General features: G+C 34.6%; 1 protein-coding gene across 3 annotated transcripts in view; it reads left to right on the forward strand.

Moving 5' to 3' along the window:
- tw (Protein O-mannosyl-transferase 2) overlaps window positions 1–15,808 on the forward strand; it is a 218,122-nt gene that overhangs the window by 176,562 nt on the left and 25,752 nt on the right. For all 3 annotated transcript variants that reach the window (XM_089092578.1, XM_089092577.1, XM_089092576.1), the window contains 4 exons: window positions 3,259–3,474; window positions 4,242–4,393; window positions 7,685–7,922; window positions 13,794–13,959. In XM_089092578.1, coding sequence (XP_088948704.1) covers window positions 3,259–3,474; window positions 4,242–4,393; window positions 7,685–7,922; window positions 13,794–13,959 — 772 coding nt within the window. The remainder of the gene's footprint in view (window positions 1–3,258; window positions 3,475–4,241; window positions 4,394–7,684; window positions 7,923–13,793; window positions 13,960–15,808) is intronic.

Consider the following 15,808-nt stretch of genomic DNA (forward strand, 5'->3'; position numbering starts at 1 on the left):
CAAAAATAAAACAGCCATAAATTCATGCTCATGTATCTTCCTATTTATTGCCATTTTATTTGATAGAAATATGGCAGCTGCTCTTTGTCTAATACGATATCTATTCTTAGAATTGAATAAAAAATAATGCCATTCCTTGAATATTCGGATGTGATAGTTAAACAAAATCTCAAATGTATAAATCTGATCTTACTATGTGGAATAATGATATTGTCAAATCAAACAGGTTTTTCAAGTGAAGGTAAGGAGCAACATTAAAACTTAAAACGAACAGAAATTATTACGTATATTAGGGGGATCACCCCTCGTCAATACATCGCTCTTTACGCTAAAGTTCGAATTTTGTCCCAATTCTTTAAGAATGACTCCTGAATCACAAAGGCCGTTTAATTAGAATAAATAGCTCTTTTAAAAGTACTGCAAAGACTTTAGCGTAAAGAGCGAGGTATTGAATTGGGGGTCACCCCCTCATATACCTAATAATTTTTTTTCGTTTTAAGTTTTAATGGTGCTCCTTACTTTCAATTGAAAAAACTTGTTTTTTTAATTTAATTTCTGGTTGTTTATAAATAATGCTGGGAAATCCGGCTCCATCCTCTATGGAAAATATCCTTCCCCCATGAAAAATTCTTCCATGGAAAGATCCTCCTAAGTCCCCCCCCCCCCACCACCACCAAAAAATCCCCCCCTGAAAACGTCTTCATACATCTCAATAACCAATACTATATGTAAACAATGGGCAAAGTTCATAACTTGCAGCTCTTCCCCCGTGGACCGTGAGGGGTTTAGTCATCCTCAAAGACATAATTATTAAATTTTTCGACTATGCTGAACAAAATGGCTATCTAAAAAATTTGATCGGGTGACTTTAAGGAAAAAATTAGCGTGGGAGGGGCTAGTTACCCTCCAAATTTTTGTGACTTAAAAATGGAACTAGAACTTTTGATTTCCCTCTCCCGATCTTCTGCGATCACTGGTTCGATGTGATCACCCCTGAAAAAAAAAATTAAAAAAAAAACGCGTCCGTGATCTTTCTTCTGGCAAAAAATGTAAAATTCTACATTTTTATAAATAGGAGCTTGAAACCTCTACAATAGGGTTCTCTGGTATACTGTACCTGATGGAGTGATTTTCATTAAGATCATTTGATGTTTTAGGGGTGTTTCTCCCCTTTTATAAAAATTGGGCAAAATTTCCATGGTTCGTAACATTTGATAGGTTTCATGAATTTCATGAATTTTCATGAATTTTCATGAATTTGCATATTTTAAATAAGAATCAAAATTCGATTCTTTTTGGTGTATTTATTGTTATCAAGACTCTGTTTCTTAGAGTTGCGGTCACTATTGAGCCGCGTCGCTCCTTAATTAAAGTTTGTTACCTTCGTTACCACGAACTGTTTGATAACAAGAAAAAAACGTGGGAAATAATTGTACACGCTTTTTTGTTAGATAAATGGCATCAACGTGCTATCATAAGCAACGAACCTCTAAATATTATGACTATGAAACTATGACTCGCTCCCCTCCCATGTTTGGTAAATGGGATGGGCGGTACATCCCTGTTAGTGTTACCAACTAATTTCTTATTCATTATATAGCAGTTTTGCCCGAGTTGGAAAATATTGGATGAAAAAGACCACGATGGTTTGACAGCATTTGTGTCAAAACCCGCATCGATATTACCCCTGGTAGTGTTACCAACTTAAGAACAGAAGAAATTTTATAAGTTAGGCTACTTTAGAGCTCTATATAAAATTGTTTTCTTTTTATTTTCACTGACCTTGTTCTACTACATTATTTTGCTTGGTGTGTTTCAGTTATTTGCACTACCGTATGTTTTCAAATTTTTGAGGATTTTGTTTGTTTAAATAGATTACTTTTTGTGTTGGTATATCTTTTTGATCAGAAATAAGTTCTAATTAAAACAAAATATTTCCCATTCGAAGTTTGAGAGGCTCTGAAAACTGAATAGAAAATGGTAAGCTGAAGAGATAACGGACTTGTCAAAAATTATTTTGTTTTTGAATATATATGGCTGTATTGTCCTGAAAAACGTATGTGGATTCCATTTTCCTTCGATTTTGGGCTTCAATTTGGTACGTTCTCCCTGGAGATCTTTTCTCTAAAATTTTCCCTTTTGACTTCTTCAAAAAAAAATTCAACAGTCATTTAAAACTTAGTGATGGAGCGATGTAAATGATTAATGACAAATCAGATGCTTAAAAACGTGGGCAGTACAAACGTATTACTCATAATGATTGTGTCTAACATATCCGATGGAATCATGTCACATTTATAGTTCTGCGTTGTGCTGTATCCATTGTGAGTAACCTGTTTTCTTGAGAAAAAAAAACAACATAGCGCTGGGGAAGTGTAATTATACTGTGGTGAATGAATTGTGTATCATCAATTCTGTCCTTTCACCGTGAAAAACACGAGAAGGTACACAGGGTCAGCAAAGTGAGCTCCATTTGAACGGCCCTTAGGTCTTTTCTTTAAGTCTCTGTAAGACTTGTGTGTCTTTGTGAATTTTACTCAAACAGTAGGTTTTGACAAAATTGAAAAAAAACTGTTGGTACTTGTGTATTATACCGACCACACTCAAGAAGTGAAGTTAGGTTAATCATAATGAAGTATAACAAAATCTGATGATAATATAATAGTTCAGAAACAAAATTATTGAAACTACAAGAGAGAATTATGGAAAGCAGGCCACCCAGAACGCATTACATTAAATATTTGACCTAACCAACTGTACGTTAAACATTACTACTACTACTGCTAACAACTCACCGCAGCACCAAGCCGCCTTAGGCCAACATAGCTACGCACGCTCGATATTACTACGCAGCTACACACGCATTCAATATTAAATGTTTAATTAAAATATACCTGCATAGTAGTTTATCTCACTGAGGCTGAGCTAATTATCTCCAAGTGCAAACAGAGAAACCGGTTTAAAACAGAAGAACATTGTGATCGGTATAATCCACAATTACTAAACTCTATCAGTCTTAAAAAAAAACAGTTGCTTTGTATGAAAACATGTTGCTCTTTGCGTTTTTCTTAAGTAAAAAAAATGTCTAGATTACCTTTGTGAGGGCAAAAACTGTTTGTTTCCCCAAGGATGCTCTGAAATTAAAACCACAAGAAATAATGTTGCAGAAGTACTATGACAGCCATTAGAACCTGTTTATTTTGTAATACATTATTGTAATTGTGCTGGAAATATTTGGTCAAAAATAAGTCATTTTAGGTAACAACTTATGGTCATAAAGATGGAAATAATCAATGGTTTATTAAGAGATTTAATCAACCAGCTCCAGAATGGAATTCAACAGATCCAATTGAACTTGTTCGCAATGGTGACCTTGTTCGACTTGAACACAAACCGACTCGTAGAAATCTTCATTCACATAAGATGCCCGCTCCAATGTCCAAGAAACATTTACAGGTTACTGGGTACGGAGAGGTAAGTTTTTCTCGCGCATTATATTTTGCCTATTTAACTTTTATCACTTTCTAACAAATGCCTTTATGCTGGTTTTATACTTGTGTTGATATATCCGGTATATTATGTATTGGTATGCTTCATACTGGGTATGGTTTGCCCATACCTGGAGGGAGGTAGGGATTTGGAGGCTGCCAATATTTTGGGTAAGATGTTTTTTTATACGTAACAGAAGATAGTTAAAAATTAGGTTCAGAAATGACAAAGAATTCAGACGTGCATCCCATGAAGTTTTATGATTTTCCTTTGATGTTTTGATAATAAAATAATTTAAACAAAATATATAACTTGTATCGTATTAAATAGTTCCATTTATGTTTTAGCTTACCGCAATATCAAAAATGAGGAACATTTTAAATATAGAATTACCATTGCAAAGATCTATTTTGGGCTACTAAATCTCGCAAAGACACCAAAAAGAGCAACTGTAAAACAATTAAAAAAAAGGGAGGAAATTGTAGAAAAAAGTTGTAAACATTATCAATTGGGGGGGGGGGGGGTATTTGAATTCTTTTTTATTTTTGTTGAAAATGACCCGAAAATATAATTTGATTTTTTTTTATTTATTTAAGTCGTATCAGTTTTATTGATTTTATATATATATATATATATATATATATATATATATATATATATATATATATATATATATATATATATATATATATATATATATATATATATACCGACTTTGCTGTGTTCTTGTTATTACCCTATTATTTTTCTAGAATGGAACTGGTGATGCCAACGATGTGTGGAGAGTTGCAATTGTGGGTGGAAAACAGGACGAGGTGGCTCAAACAATACGAACCCAATTCAGACTAATTCATTATCTTCAAAATTGCGTGCTAACAACCACCAAAAAGAATCTTCCGAAATGGTAAGTTCTTCAGATTTCTAATGTAGTGATCCCAGTTTATTATTATGATTATCGTTATTTCTACAGTGCAGAGGCCATCTATGGAATAATTTCGTTCCCTTGTCAAATATCTCACAGGTTTTCCGTTTTTTTTTTTTTTTTTTTTTTTTTTTTTTTTTTTTTTTTTTTTTTTTTTTTTGCAGAAGTGACAAATGATTTTCATGATTCTTTGTTTTATTTGCAACTGTTCTAAAGTGATCAATATAACTATTCCCTCTGTTTATAGGATCTTCTCAACTCTTTGTAACTAACGACGTTACGTTGGAAATTTAGTTTATAAACAGTTGTTAAAACGGTAACTATCAATTTTAAAGAACCTGTTACCGTCTAGCTCGATTATACCTCTCTATTAAGACTATTGCCGACTATGGATGCCCTGGGATCCTAAAAACCTACTGGCGCCACTCCAGAGTATCCAAAATAGAGCCTTAAGGGTTAATTATAGCACCAATTGGTTAACTTTTCAACCTCTCAGTGAGAAATCTGATTTAATGTCAGTGCCCCCTTTCTACAAGTCCATCCACTACCCTGCTGCCATGCTATTGTGGTAAATACGGAGAAACATGGTGCGGTTGGATTGTGTACAAGAGGGGACATCCTGTACTGAGCACTTGAAGAAGAGCTTTTAAGACACTGAACCGCCGTTTGGAATGGTGGCCCGGAGGACCTTATCCCTTAAAACTGATATGCTCATTCCTTTAAAACGTGACTGAACAGAAACAACTCTTGGTTGAAAGCCCAGGTAAATGGTTACTAGTGGCATATTTGTCCCTAAGAATTTAGTAGCCTGGTTCCATGAATTTTATCACAAAAAAGGCTGTTGTTGTTGCAGGGTAGTTGAAAAAAATATATACAGTCCTATATAATAATGTCGGTGAATTCGACGGAAAATATTTTTTTTGTTCATATAAGCACGAAAATGGTATAAAACCATCTAAACAGGCCCCCCCGTCAGCTCAGTTGCTTGAGACTCTTAACCGTATACTCGTGGATTCGAACTGCAGTGCACATTTTATATATTTTTTTTTCGTTGGTAAAAGGTATATATATTGTGTTTTTTTTTCTATTTTTTTTTTTTGGGGGGGGGGTCAAAGTTGCATACATGGAAAAAAAAATCCATATTAAGTTCTTCTACGTATACAAACGGATAAATAATTCGATTAAAGGACGGGTCATCTCTTGTCTTCTTAAATGAGTATCCACCATGTTATATATTGTTACGTCACCTTCTGCGGAATGAACAGATCTAGTTAAATCTCTAAATTTAGTTTAAAAATAAAGAGGGAAAAATTATAAATGTGATTGTGCTTATACATGTTATAATTTAAAACAAAGCCATGTTTAATAGTACAATTTTAGTATGTAGACTATATATATAAAAAGCTTCAGATAATTTGACGTAACTAGCCCTTCCTAAATTGACCTTTACGTCGTAGAGATTAAAACGACATCATATTTAATCGGTAAATTTCATGTTTAATTTTCCTTAGATTTAGACGATATATTTGATAATCTAAAAACTTTAGATAATTTGAGGAACATATCATCACCCCTCTTAAATTGACCCGTGGTAACCTAATGGATATACATGCCATTAGTACATGTTGAAATCAAGTTGAATTAAAATCAAATTGTCATCAAAGCATTGGCCAATTGGAGACAAAGCCAAGACAGGTAATCTGAGTGAGAGGCATAAGCCTTTTTCAGTATTGTATAAAAATGTTACCTTGCGACCCCTCTTATATTGAATTATTTGAAAAAAACTACGTTTTCTAAAGAGTTAAAGAGGCTGAGTTACAAGGTCGAACCTTAAAACGTACAGGGATTAGGAGGCACAGTTGGGGGGCTGCCGCCCCCCAAACCCACCGCTTTCGCAGCCTTTAAATAAAAAAAAGTTTTTTAAACTGAAAGTAAGGAGCGACATTAAATCTTAAAACGAACAGAAATTATTCCGTATATGAAAGAGGCTGTGGCCTCCTCAACGCCTCGCTCTTTACGCTAAAGTTTGACTTTCTCACAACTCTTTTTTTTAAACAATAAAAACTTTAGCGTAAAGAGCGAGGCGTTGAGGAGGCGTTGAGGGGAAATTTGATCTAACGGTGAATCGAACTCGGGTTTTCCGCCCTGACAGCAAGGAGTCTCACCGCTACACTAAAGGGACATATTTGAAATTGTTTTTTAGTAACGTGATGAATCTTTTTGACGCAAGCAAAACTTGATATTTGGTTTTTGGAAAATAGGGAAGGAGTGATCAGATTGAGCTGAAATTTCGAGGATAAGCTCCCAGGCCCCAGGAAAGCTTGTCCTCTAAATTCCTCAGCCCGATCAGACAACGTTAAAGGGGGGTTGTGGTGGAAAAAATTAACATGGGCTAATATAGGAAAACGAGGTTTTTCGTAAATGTAAATTCGGGGGATAATATTTTCGGTCTGAAAATATCAAAAGGCCCTAACAGGTCGCATTCTGCTTCGAATGAGTCCTCATTCAACCGGATCCGTTGCCAACTGTGGCCTGTAGGCGTGGCTAAGAAAAAAAAAAGAAATGATGAATTTTAAGTGGCTATATTTGGTTTTTTGAAAACAGGTTTTTTAAGGAGTGATCAGATTGAGCTGAAATTTCGAGGATAATCTCCCAGGCCCTAGGAAAGCTTAACCTTTAAATTTCAGCCCGATCGGACAACGTTAAAGGAGGGCTGGGGTGGGAGGGTCGAAACTTCCGGCCCAGTTTACCCCATGAAGATAAAGTCGGAGGAGGATGAAATTTTGCAAGTTTCTTAGTTTGAGTTTGGGCTACAAAATGCGATCACCGCCGTCTCTCTGCGACCTCTAGGACCTGAAATCGCTTAACATTGTGGTGGGTCGCCTCTTTATAGAGGCATAAGTGTGCCTCCTTGATAATAAATTGGACCTATTTATTTTTTGCCAGTTGATGATAATTTTCTCATTGCTTAAAGCATACTTCTTCTTTTTTCTTATGTTCTGATTGTTGCATTTGAATATACAAGTCATTGAATTATATCAGTTAGTAAATAAAGTTTCTTATTGGCGTTTAGTTTTCTCGCCGACAGTGATCCTTTTTTATAGGATTGGACCCCTCCCTGCCTAAGGGGAGGGGGGGGGGTGCGACACCGAGTTTGAAAAACGATACACTAATGAGGTTTCTTTCGTTCTAATTCATTAAAAAAGAGATAAGATCTTTTTGGGTATGGTGATATAAGGAAAGAAATCCTTTTATTCCATGTTTTACTTTAAGGGGTTTTGACCAGCAAGAAGTGACATGTAATCCCAACCTTCGCGATCCATCTGGAATTTGGAATGTCGAAGATAATGTTTTCCCTCGCCTCCCCAACGTTAGCTTCAGCGAATACAACTTGAACTTTTTCCAAAAATTTATAGAAGCTCATTTTGTCATGTTTAATGGCAACGCTGGGCTTAAACCTAAAGAGGGAGAGATGACGTCACGGCCTTGGATGTGGCCAATAAATCTAAGGGTAAGTTTTATCCTAATGTTTAATATTTTCTTAAACTAAGTTGTCAAAAAATTCAAATCGTACAGTTGTTTTTTTAATTTGGCTTTTGGCTGAACGAAAAAAAAGTATAACAAAAAAAAAAATAATTATTTTTAACTGCTCTTGCAGATGATTGTAAAATTTTTAATAATATTGTATGAATATTTGGCAGATGGTTTTTGAACACTTTTCAAAATAAACTGAAATAAAATGTCTTGGATCTTCTGTAAATAGATTCAAAATAATTTAGTTTATAGCAGGAAGTAGAGAGTGGGACTCTCAATTTTTGATACTCCATTCACTGCAGTCGCAATTAGACTTTGAAAAATACACGGCTTACCAGGTGTTTTACAAGCTGAAATTCAACTAAACAGATCCTTTTTATTTTTTGTATTTATTATTATTTTTTAGGTTAAAAAGAAATCATCACCTTCTATTTTCAGTGACATTATATATATATATATATATATATATATATATATATATATATATATATATATATATATATATATATATATTTATATATATATATATATATATATATTCAAAGTAATCTATAAAATTTAGTTTTAACTGCCACTCACTCTAATTCCTGGTTTAAAAATATCTTTTATTTTAAATATTGCCTTCAGTTTAAAATAAAGAGAGGACGTCCTACCGTTATAGGAAGTCCTCGTATACCGTGGCCAGCTTATCATCAAGGCCTTTCCAGTTTAAATATAAACCATTATTATTAGCCTTCCTTTATACCCTATCCCCTCCCCCCCCTCCCCCAAAAGTACCATTTCAGCTTCTTTAAACGTCATCAAAACGGTATACATTAACTATTTACATACAATCAAATAAGTTAAAATGTCCAACCATTTTAAATGAATAACATTATAAATTTATTTACAAAAATATCATTAATGTGGCTGTTCGTTTTAAAAGATCTTACTTAAGCTACCTTACAGAAAAAATAGGTCGATTTTTTATACATAAAAAGAGTGATCTTAATAAATTACCAACAGAAGAAGCATGCCTTATTTATTTTTAAATTCATTCTCTGCTTGAATTCCGATTATTGGTGAAAATCTATTCGAAAAAGGAAAGGTAATGACAATTTTCATCCTAATTATGCACTGAAGTTTCAAGATAATCTTGAAACTATTTTTCTTAAAAATTTGTATGGAGAGGTTTCTTCAAAGTATCAAGGCCAATGAAATCTTATATGCTTGGTGGAAACTTACACAACTATATATATATCTTGTATCTTAAAAAAAAATTGGGACAATCTGAGATTCAATTATCATAGGCAGCGCGCTAGCGCTGCCTAAGTAAAGAACGATGTGGGTACAACGTGTTGTTTTTTTTTTTTTTGTTTGTTTTGTTTTTTTTTATGCATACCCGGGCACTTCGTATTGAAGGAGTTGTCGTAGAAAGTTTGAAAAGGGCTCATTCGATTGCAAATTGGAGATTTTCAGATAGAAAATATATTTTTGAGGAGGACATTCTCCCACAATTCTCACGACAAGGTTTATAAATTATGCCCTGGGGACATATAAGGTTTTTATAGAAGACAATGTCGCAGAAACTTCAAAAAAAGGCTTATTCGATTTGATATTCAATGGGATAGTACCCGTTTCACTGGTCAGAAGCGATTGGAGGGTAACTAGCCCCCCCCCCCCACGCCCATCATTCCCCCAAACACATCTAATCAAAATTTTGAGACAGCCATTTTGTTCAGCGTAGTTGATTTCCAGATATAAAATATCTTTCTGAGGAGGACACTCCCCCACAACCCTCGGGCAAGGGTTTTAAGTTATGCCCTGGGGGCATACAAGGTTCTTATAGAAGGCGTTGTCGTAGAAACTTCAAAAAAGGCTCATTCGATTGGAAATTCAAGGGGCTAGTGCCCTTTTTAATAGTCGAAAGTGATTGGAGGGCAACACGCCCCCCCCCCACGCCCATCATTCCTCCAAACACATCTGATCAAAATTTTGAGATAGCCATTTTGTTCAGCGTGGTTGATTTCCAGATAGAAAATATCTTTTTGAGGAGGACACACCCCACAACCCTCGGAGCAAGGGTTTTAAGTTATGCCCTGGGGGCATATAAGGTTTTTATGGAAGGCGTTGTCGTAGAAACTTTAAAAATGCTCATTCGATTGGAAATTCAAAGGGCTAGTACTTTTTTTAATAGTCGAAAGTGATTGGAGGGCAACTAACCCTCCCCCACGCCCATCATTCCCCCAAACACATCCAATAAAAATTTTGAGATAGTAATTTTGTTCAGCGTAGTTGATTTCCAGATAGAAAACATGTTTTTGAGGAGGATACTCCGCCACAGCCCTCAGGGTAAGGGTTTTAAGTTATGCCCTGGGGGCATATAAGGTTTTTATAGAAGACGTTGTCGTAGCAACTTCAGAAAAGGGCTCATTCGATTTGAAATTCAAAGGGCTAGTGCCCTTTGTAACACTCGAAAGTGATTAGTAATATTTTTTGTTGTTGTTGTTGTTTAGACCAGGGCACTTTTTATCGAGGGAGTTGTCGTGGTAACTTCGAAAGGGGCTCATTCGATTGAAAATAGAAAGGGCTGATGCCCTTTTTAATATTCGAAAGTGATTGGAGGGCAACTAATCCCCCTTCCACTCCAACCCTCCCATTTGCTCATTATGTTTAAAAACTCAATCACGTCTTAGGATTTAACCAAAATGCACTGTGTTAATGCTAGTTCTCAATAAGGCATCTCAGCAGTATCTCAAGAACAACTGAGAGTATTATGTTCAAACTTTTGGGGCCACTTCTGCTCTTGGAATTTAACCAGATCAAAATAGTGTAAGTGTATCAAAGCTATCAAAGAAAGTAAGCAGATATTTTTTACGAATGTTATCATGTTTTTCATTTCAGGTCAACTAGAGGAGGTATGAAACTAAATTAAACACTACTATTTGTGTCCAGATTTTTAAAATGGTGTATGTTGTTAAAAATTGCTGAAAATTTTTCTCCAGCATACAAATAGCAGGCCACACTATAAATTCTTAAAAAAACGAAAAGATTTAAAGTATTATTTTCTTTTTCCTTGAAAAGACTGTCCCAATATAAAACGAACAGAAATTAATTTAAAAAACTTTTTTCATAAAATCAGTTCTTCAATGAAAATTAAAGAGCTCCATTAAACAAAAAATTAGCAAAAATCCAATCCAACAGTTTACGAAGCTGGAAACTACCACAAATCAGCATCGATAAATAAATCAAACCCAAAACGAACAGAAATTAAAATAAATAAGCGAGTCAAACTCAAAACTAGCAGAAATTAACATAAGTTGGACGCAAAATTCCTATGCCTTCCCAAGGCCAGAACAAAATTTGCACTTTACTGAAAAAAATATAAATGTTTTTACTTTTATAACTTTAATAAATCAAATAATTTTAACATTTTGATTACTAAATATAATTATATGTATATTAAAATGACAATGCATATTCATTTGTATCTTTTTACAGTTAAGTGTAAATGTTGTTCAGGCCTTGAGAAGGCATAGGGGTCTTGCGCTCAACTTATGTTAATTTCTGCTCGTTTTGAGTTTGACTCGGTTATTTATTTTAATTTCTGTTCGTTTTTGGTTTTATTTATTTATCGATGCTGATTTGTGGTAGTTTCGAGCTTGGTAGATTATTTGATTTTATTTTTGCTCTTTTTTTGTTTAATGGAGTTCTTTACTTTTCTTTGAAAAACTTGTTTTGTGGAAAAAGTTTTTTAATTAATAAATGAAAAAGACCTACTTTGGAGGTTATTAGTTTTTTGGTAGTACTGGGTGACATAAAAAAAGTCGAAATAATTAAAAATCATAGCATCAAATAGCATAGGAAGGCATAGTATTCCCTTAAAGGTATAGTTGTTTTTGGCAATCAATAGACTGTTAATATTTAAATTTTCAGAGACAAAAAGAGTTTTCAAACTTAACTTATTATTTTTGCTTATTTATTTTCACGGTCAAACGTGGCAACGCTGACCAGTCCCTTGAGTTACAAACCAGCTCACAGTAATGGGTTACATTGCATGGTGATGCAGAACGCCATCGCGGGAGGATACTCTATAGGAGGACAACTGCGGCAGGGTGTAAGATCGAGATCTGTGGACAACGGCCTCTGCAAAGGGCTGTCTCGACCCTTTCGGGGTAACTGCAAGACTGGAGACCTCGCGGTCAACTCTATTCCCACTTGAGGAGTGGCGCCCCTCGAGGAAATTATAGCCTAGTAAGTGACACAGCATTCGCACGGGATTCTGATTAATGGACAATTCGTCTGGGCTTGGTATGTTTTGACGGGTGTCTTCGGGCTGAAAAACCTTCTCCTAGCTAATTTATCTACTATGGGCTGCCTCTCCGTATTACCATAATATTTGTAGGCATGAATATATAATGAGTCGAGGGTAATAGGCTTGAGATCGTCTGTGCAGGATTTCGAATCTTGTTGATAGAAGAGCATCACCAAGTGCTGAAAACCATGTTGTGACCAAGATGGGTCCAGGATTGCACAAAGCCCCCATTAATGGAGGTCCCAGGGACTTCTGGCTGTCCGGTTCTAAGCCGCCTTAAGCACTTCGGCGTAGACTTGAGAAGATGTGTGATCCCCGTCCTTCACTGGGATCCGGGATCATTGCTTTTCCTGAGGCCAAAATAAGTTCAGTGATTTAAAGAACATGAAAATTGGAACTTGGAATGTCACTACGTTAAAAAATGACCATCGTATCGACATTTTGACTGACGAATTCAGACGATTCGAACTGGACTTATTAGGTGATATAGAATTTGTTTACTCTGGTAGGAAGGATGGGGTACATAGACAGGGAGTAGGGCTCATGATAGAAGCTGCTGAGTCTTGTTTAGGTTGGGAAGGTATTAATAATATAATGCTAATTACTCATTTTATGACTAAAAAGTGCAGGGTACCAGTTATAGTAGTATATGCCCCTGTAGAACTGACAGACGGAGATAGTAGTGACTCAAATGAATTTTCCTTAAAGTTACAGGAGCAAATAGACAGGGTCCCAGGTGGAAATTTGATGTTTTTACTAGTAGATGGTTTTTACTAGGAGCTATTTTTAGAAATTTGCATGGATTTTCTTCGGATAAACTTCAGTTTTAAGATAAGATAAGATAAGGTGAACTGAAATGGTATGAATCAGCTTCAAACGACAAATTTTTCTCATTAGACATTTTATTTTGTGCGTTTTTTAGTATCCGTTTACTATGGGCTGTTGTTTACTAGGTTGCCCCTTGGGGGCAAACATAATAATATCTTTCGTGTGCACTTGCTGTCAGCATTGTTACGTATGATTTCTTCACAAGCTAACCATGCCTTTTTTTTTACGACAAATCTCTATTTAAAACAAAAAAACATAGATGCGTTTTTTTGTTATCCTAACATACAAGACAAGTAGATAAACAGAAGACAATAGGAATCAATTTAAGAACAAAAGCATATATAATATTTTTCACAATTCTGCTGCTTTTGATTCAATTGGTCATAGTGGCTTAGTGAGGGCACAGACCACCTGAACAATATTGACCGATTAAACACTGACTTTTTCCTAGGATCTGATCAGCCGGGAGAATAAAGTATGATTGATGGTTGTTACCTATTCAACATTTTTGGTCTTTTTTTAATTACCGTATGTTTTAGTTTTCACTATTTTTGTCTAACTCTGCTTTTGTTTTCTTATGCTTTTATTTATTCAATGGACTTTTTGCCAGTATTTATTTACGTATAGCGAAGCACCGATTACCAATTATTTAGTGGTACATCAAGTCTGTTGCATAGCAATCAATCGGTTTGTTCGTCATGTTTAGTGTGTTTTGTTTTTTTTAAGGGTCAATGGTTCTCTGCTGGAGATGGACAAAGATCAAGGGTATACCTGCTTGGGAACCCAGTTATCTGGTCCAGTAATATTGTAATTATGGGATTCTACTTGATCATGGTTGGCATCAACAAGTTTCGAGAAAAAAGGGGATATGTCCCATCAGATAGACAGAAGTGTGAGTATCTGCGGGAGTTATAACATACTAATACAAGCATTAAACGCAGCCACCTCACTATCACTGATAGAAGCACAAATCTACGGCTATCATTCAATATGAATTTTTTTGAAGGGATAAAAAGGTCTACTTGTCAGTATATATATATATATATATATATATATATATATATATATATATATATATATATATATATGTATATATATATATATATAAGTTTATTAATCCACATTCACAAACAAATAAATAAATTAAACAACACTTTCACGCTGGAGAAAACCTGTGAATGTTTCCGATCGCGCGAAACTCCATGTAACTATTTACCTATTAACTGAACTATTTACATAAACCTTAACTATTTAATTAAAACAATTATAAATAAACCAAAAATAGATAACTATATTCTATATATATATATATATATATATATATATATATATATATATATATATATATATATATATATATATATATATATATATATATATATATATATATATATATATATATATATATATATATATATATATATATATATATATATATATATATATATATATATATATATATATATATATATAAATAATAAGTAATAATAAAAATATATAGAAAACTAAATAAATAGCTGAATTAAAAATGATAATACATAAATAAAATATAAAAGAAAAATAATAACATAAAATATAAAAGAAAATAATAATAACCAATCCAGTCTCCATCACTCACTATACTCAACTCCCTCTCCCCTCCCCCACCCTGCCAACCATACCATAGCTCCTACCCACCCATACTTTACCAGTCCACCCTTACTTCTTCAGCTCTTCTTCCTCCTCTACCGAACCTACCAGCCATAATAAAATTCAACAAATTCCCCCTAAAAAATAATCTTTTAAATTCTTTTTAAATTGAGGTACATGTTCCACCGCTCTAATGATCAATGGTAGCTCATTCCATACTGATGGACCCAGGTTTTTCATTGAAAATGAAGATCTGGTACCACGAAGCAAATCTACCACCATGTTATCACTTTGTCCAGTTCCATAAGTATGCAGATCACTATTAATTTGATAAAAATTCTTCAAAAAATTAGGGGTTTAACTATTCCTGCACTGACAGACAAATCCTACAGCTAGGTAATCTCTTGTCTGATCAATATTAAGGAGCTTCAGGGACCTAAAACAAGCACATATGTCATGTACATCCTGGACATACCTACCGATTGTTCTAACAGCTTTATTTTGTAGAACTTGCACTCTTCTATAGTTTCATGAGAAGTTACTACTCCAGAGGAGGTAACCGTAGGATATATATGGATAAACCAATGAATAATATACAGTTAAAAGTATTCTTTGAGAGAGATAGTGTTGCAGACGTCGAAGTATTCCTACCCCATGGGCAATTTTAGATGAAATTGCGTCACTGTCACACTTCCATGCCAGATGGCAATCGAGATAAAAACCAAGGTAGTGGAGATGATTAACTTGCAGAACTAGATTACCATATAAAGTTACCTGGCCAGACACATCCAGTGGTGTACCAACTCTACAAAACGTTATTAAAAATGTCTTGCTAACATTTACACACAATAGATTTAATGAAGTGCAAATCTCCAGCCTTTCTAATGCGAGATTCACTTTTCTAACCAGGTCCTTCACAGGCATGGCAAACCCAGTTAAAATAGTATCATCAGCAAACGAGGTAAGACCCACATCTTTCAAATAAAAACACATGAGATCAACATACATGAGGTAAAGTAGGGGACCTAACACTGATCCTTGTGGTACTCCACACGGCACTGGAAATTCTGCTGAACCCGCATCATTCAATGCTACTTTTAGGGATCTCCCTG

The sequence above is a fragment of the Artemia sp. Qi Xiang Cuo genome, chromosome 7 (assembly GCF_049724085.1).
Source record: "Artemia sp. Qi Xiang Cuo chromosome 7, ASM4972408v1, whole genome shotgun sequence".
In the NCBI taxonomy this organism is placed as follows: domain Eukaryota; kingdom Metazoa; phylum Arthropoda; class Branchiopoda; order Anostraca; family Artemiidae; genus Artemia; species Artemia sp. Qi Xiang Cuo.